The 3,651-nt window shown below is 37.9% G+C and overlaps 1 protein-coding gene across 1 annotated transcript; it reads left to right on the plus strand.

Moving 5' to 3' along the window:
- Nucleotides 1-365: 365 nt before the first annotated feature.
- On the plus strand, nt 366-2,984 carry LOC119998906 (ADP-ribosylation factor-like protein 8c). The gene is made up of 6 exons (XM_038846381.1): nt 366-606; nt 1,749-1,830; nt 1,912-1,944; nt 2,028-2,149; nt 2,278-2,439; nt 2,555-2,984. Exons 1-6 carry the CDS (start codon nt 563-565, stop codon nt 2,793-2,795), a joined length of 684 nt encoding a protein of 227 aa, XP_038702309.1. The 5' UTR covers nt 366-562; the 3' UTR covers nt 2,796-2,984.
- The last annotated feature ends 667 nt before the right edge of the window (nt 2,985-3,651 follow it).

Consider the following 3,651-nt stretch of genomic DNA (forward strand, 5'->3'; position numbering starts at 1 on the left):
CTAATTTGATTACCTAGGACAATTCAACATATATTGTAAGTGTTTAGGAGTGTTGTGAGGTGCTGTGAGGTGCTGTGAGGTAAAAAACTATGGTGTTGTGAGGTGAGTTGGAACGCAAAAACTCTTTAACGTGTCACAAAAAACTGTGATGCTGTGAGGTGCGGTGCAACTGAACGCAGTTGAAACACACTACCAAACATATACAATGTCAATGAAGTAGTCATTCATATTGGAATATTTAGTGTTGCAACTATTAATTATAATCGTCCAAACACATTCTTAGTCGTTTTCTATTAGGAGTACAACTGTTGGACTCCTAAAAGAAACCCCAAACTGCTAGTGCTCAAGTGTCGCTTTATCGTAATGGGTATTGCAATCACACCAGAGAACAGACACAACAACGTGAATAACAACAAAGCTTGGTCTTTTCCTCTTTTAGTCTGCCAAGTTTCCTTCTTTCTTGTTTGTTTCTATTAGGATTTGCCTGCTTTAGGATTTATGATACATTGCTTTGATTCCTCGAGAGATTCGTCGCTGTCATCGAGCCAACAAAGTTTTCGAGATGGGTTTGTGGCCGTGGAATTCTCTTCTCAACTGGCTCCGGAGGTAACCTTTTCTTCTCTCTGTTGTTTTTGGTTCTGATTTCTGGCTTCGACCTGTGCTTTGTTTGAATGTTGTTGATGGGTATTTAGCGGAGAGAGTTGTAGAATGGTAAAATAGAAACTTTCACCAATTGTTCTGCTTGTTTCCCGGATGAAAATTTTACTGATAGACGGGTACTTCTACGATTGCTTCTCCAGTTTATTTGTTTCTATGGTTCCTTTGATTTGTGTTTCTCCGAGTATCGGTCTTTTGATGATTTAAATTTCTTCAGGTTAGACAGAATCCAATGTGTTTGAAAGTATAATTGTGGTGTATCTGCGGAATGTTATACTGTTCGTTTAGAATTAATGTATGATTAGATTAGAATTGCTTAAGCACTATTGGAACTTATAGGTTTTCTCGGAATCTAATTGCGCAGTCAAGAGTATTAGACGACTATGTTGATGGTACCCTTATCTCTGCCAACTTCATGATTGTGCGTGTATATTTGATGGTCGAGAAAATAAGTTGTGTGTTTTGCTGATTGAAAATTTGGTCATGTCTATGATAGAATATAAAATCGGGTTTTGTAGAGAATAGGAGCAGATGAAATCACCTGAATGGAAATTGCATGGTTGATTACTTGATTGTATTCGTATTTACTCAAAAAAGTGACATATTAACCCCAGGAGTTGAACAAGTTTGTAACATGTTCTCGTAATGACCCTACGCCTACGGTTTGCGGTTCAACTTTGTAGGTAAAGACCAGCCTAATAAGATTTTCCTCTTTTTTTTCGGGGGAGGGGGGGGGGGGGGGTGGTGTGGAGGAGGAGGTGTGTTCATGCCCTAATCCCATGTTGTAGCAAGCCCGCTGTGTGTTTTGATCCAGCTTTTCCAAGTAAAGAGAGAGATGGGACATGGGTGTATGGCATTGAAAGACAGAACGCTGAAATCAAGAGAAACTGACCCCGATAATGTTTGTACATTATATGATCTTATCTTACGATATTAGTTATTTCGACTTATTAGAGTCCATCGCTTCCTAGACGAGTTTCTTTTATTTAATCATTGAAGAGAAATTTTGCTTAAGCTCATCTCAGTGTAAACAGACTTTAATATCTTCTGTTCCTTAACATCTATGACTTTTAACTTTTCTCTGCATGCAGCTTATTTTTCAAACAGGAAATGGAGCTATCTCTTGTAGGCCTTCAGAATGCAGGAAAGACGTCTCTTGTAAATGCCATCGCTGTAAGTTAGCACACACTCGGGAATTCCATTTATGTATACCTGAACAGGATTTCTTAATGTTGTCCCTTTTATGTTTACCAGACAGGAGGCTACGGTGAGGACATGATTCCGACTGTACGTATCTTTTCCTTGACTAAATCGTTCTTATGTTATTGTGACAATATACAATTCAGGACTTTTGACATTGTTAAAATCAGGTTGGGTTCAATATGCGAAAAGTTACAAAGGGAAACGTAACAATAAAGCTTTGGGACCTTGGAGGGCATCGGCGGTTTCGTACCATGTGGGAACGTTATTGTCGTGGTGTTTCTGCAATTGTGTAAATCCTCAATATCTTTTCTTGTTTGTTATCCGTGCACTAACAAATCGTGTTGCTATTTTGTTCACACTGATATCTGTACAATCGATTTACTTGCTCGTCTCCTTTGGTTATTTGTTGGAAAACAGGTATGTGGTTGATGCTGCTGATAGAGACAGTGTTCCCATATCCAGAAGTGAATTACACGAACTCCTGACAAAACCTTCCTTAGGTGGAATCCCTTTGCTTGTTCTTGGCAACAAGATCGACAAGTCAGAAGCACTTTCCGAGCAAGCTTTGGTGGATCAATTGTGAGTTTCGAAATCTTGAGTTGTTCAATCATTTTGCATTACTTACTTAATTGGGAAATATGTTATGTTACATATTGCCATGGATGTTGATGCCAATTCATTTTGTCAATTTCAGAGGTCTTGCGTCGATGACAGATAGAGAAGTTTGCTGCTACATGATCTCGTGCAAGGATTCTGTAAACATCGACGTTGTCATTAATTGGCTTATCAAGCACTCAAAAACCGCAAGTGATCCTTGTGTTCACTGTGACACTCAACTTGTTTCAGTCAAGATCAATTGGAGGTCTTTGCCTGGAAGCAGAGTATGCAGGGAACATAGTTCATGCTGGAATTTGTTTACTGCCATTTCATTTTAGTCGAGCTGCAAGTAAATGTGCTGTACAGAAATATAACAATTTAGTCGATGTTTTCATCTTCTTATGCACTAATTATTATTATTTTGAAGATTGGTTTGATTTTATTCTTTAATCTCTGTAAATACTTTCAGTTTTGTGATTGTTTTCAAAAATTATCAAAATTCAATTTTCCTAGTTGTTTTCCAAGAAAGTTTTTTGGGGTCAAATATGTGTTGAACCAAAGATCAGCAACATATATACATATGTATACATATATTTGGTTAGCTGGTTTGGGGACGAATCTGGGGTTGTGTTCTGTGCCTTGTGCTGTTATGGGGCGTTTTGATTGGTTTGGAGCAGGTTCGGGAGTTGGGCTACAAGAGGGTTATTGTCGAGGTAGATTCTAAGCTGGTTTCATATACTCTCAGTAGTCATTCTGTTTCTGTGAATGCTTTATACCATTTAAAACTGATTGACGGGTTGATGCCAGACATGTTTATCACGAGACTAATCAATGAGACTAATCAATGTGCTGATAATTTAGCTTCTCTTGCTTTCAGTTTAATTAAGTTTAATTAGGGGTACTCAGTATTATATTTCTCCTCCCCTGTATTCATTTCATGAGGGCTGACTATGTAAGGGTAGCTTACCCCATAATGATTCATCAATACTAAAAAACAAGTCTCAATTGTCCAAAATAAAAGTAAAAGCCATTAAATTAATCTGTTACATTCACTAAGAGTTGTATATTCTTTTTGTTGATCAATGATTATTACAACATTGGGTAACCCCGTCATATATTTAATCCCGCCCAAATATGTTTGCAAGTGGGCCCGAGTTGGACATCCAATTGCTTCGATTTGAATTATCAAGAGGA

Source organism: Tripterygium wilfordii, chromosome 5 (assembly GCF_013401445.1).
Source record: "Tripterygium wilfordii isolate XIE 37 chromosome 5, ASM1340144v1, whole genome shotgun sequence".
In the NCBI taxonomy this organism is placed as follows: Eukaryota; Viridiplantae; Streptophyta; class Magnoliopsida; order Celastrales; family Celastraceae; genus Tripterygium; species Tripterygium wilfordii.

Excerpts from the sequence above, each read along its gene's own strand:
- LOC119998906 (XM_038846381.1), top strand. The coding sequence starts at position 563 with ATGGGTTTGTGGCCGTGGAATTCTCTTCTCAACTGGCTCCGGAG. Across the intron at positions 607-1,748 it reads CTTCTCAACTGGCTCCGGAG|CTTATTTTTCAAACAGGAAA; the intron begins GTAACCTTTTCT and ends CTCTGCATGCAG. Across the intron at positions 2,150-2,277 it reads CGTGGTGTTTCTGCAATTGT|GTATGTGGTTGATGCTGCTG; the intron begins GTAAATCCTCAA and ends GTTGGAAAACAG.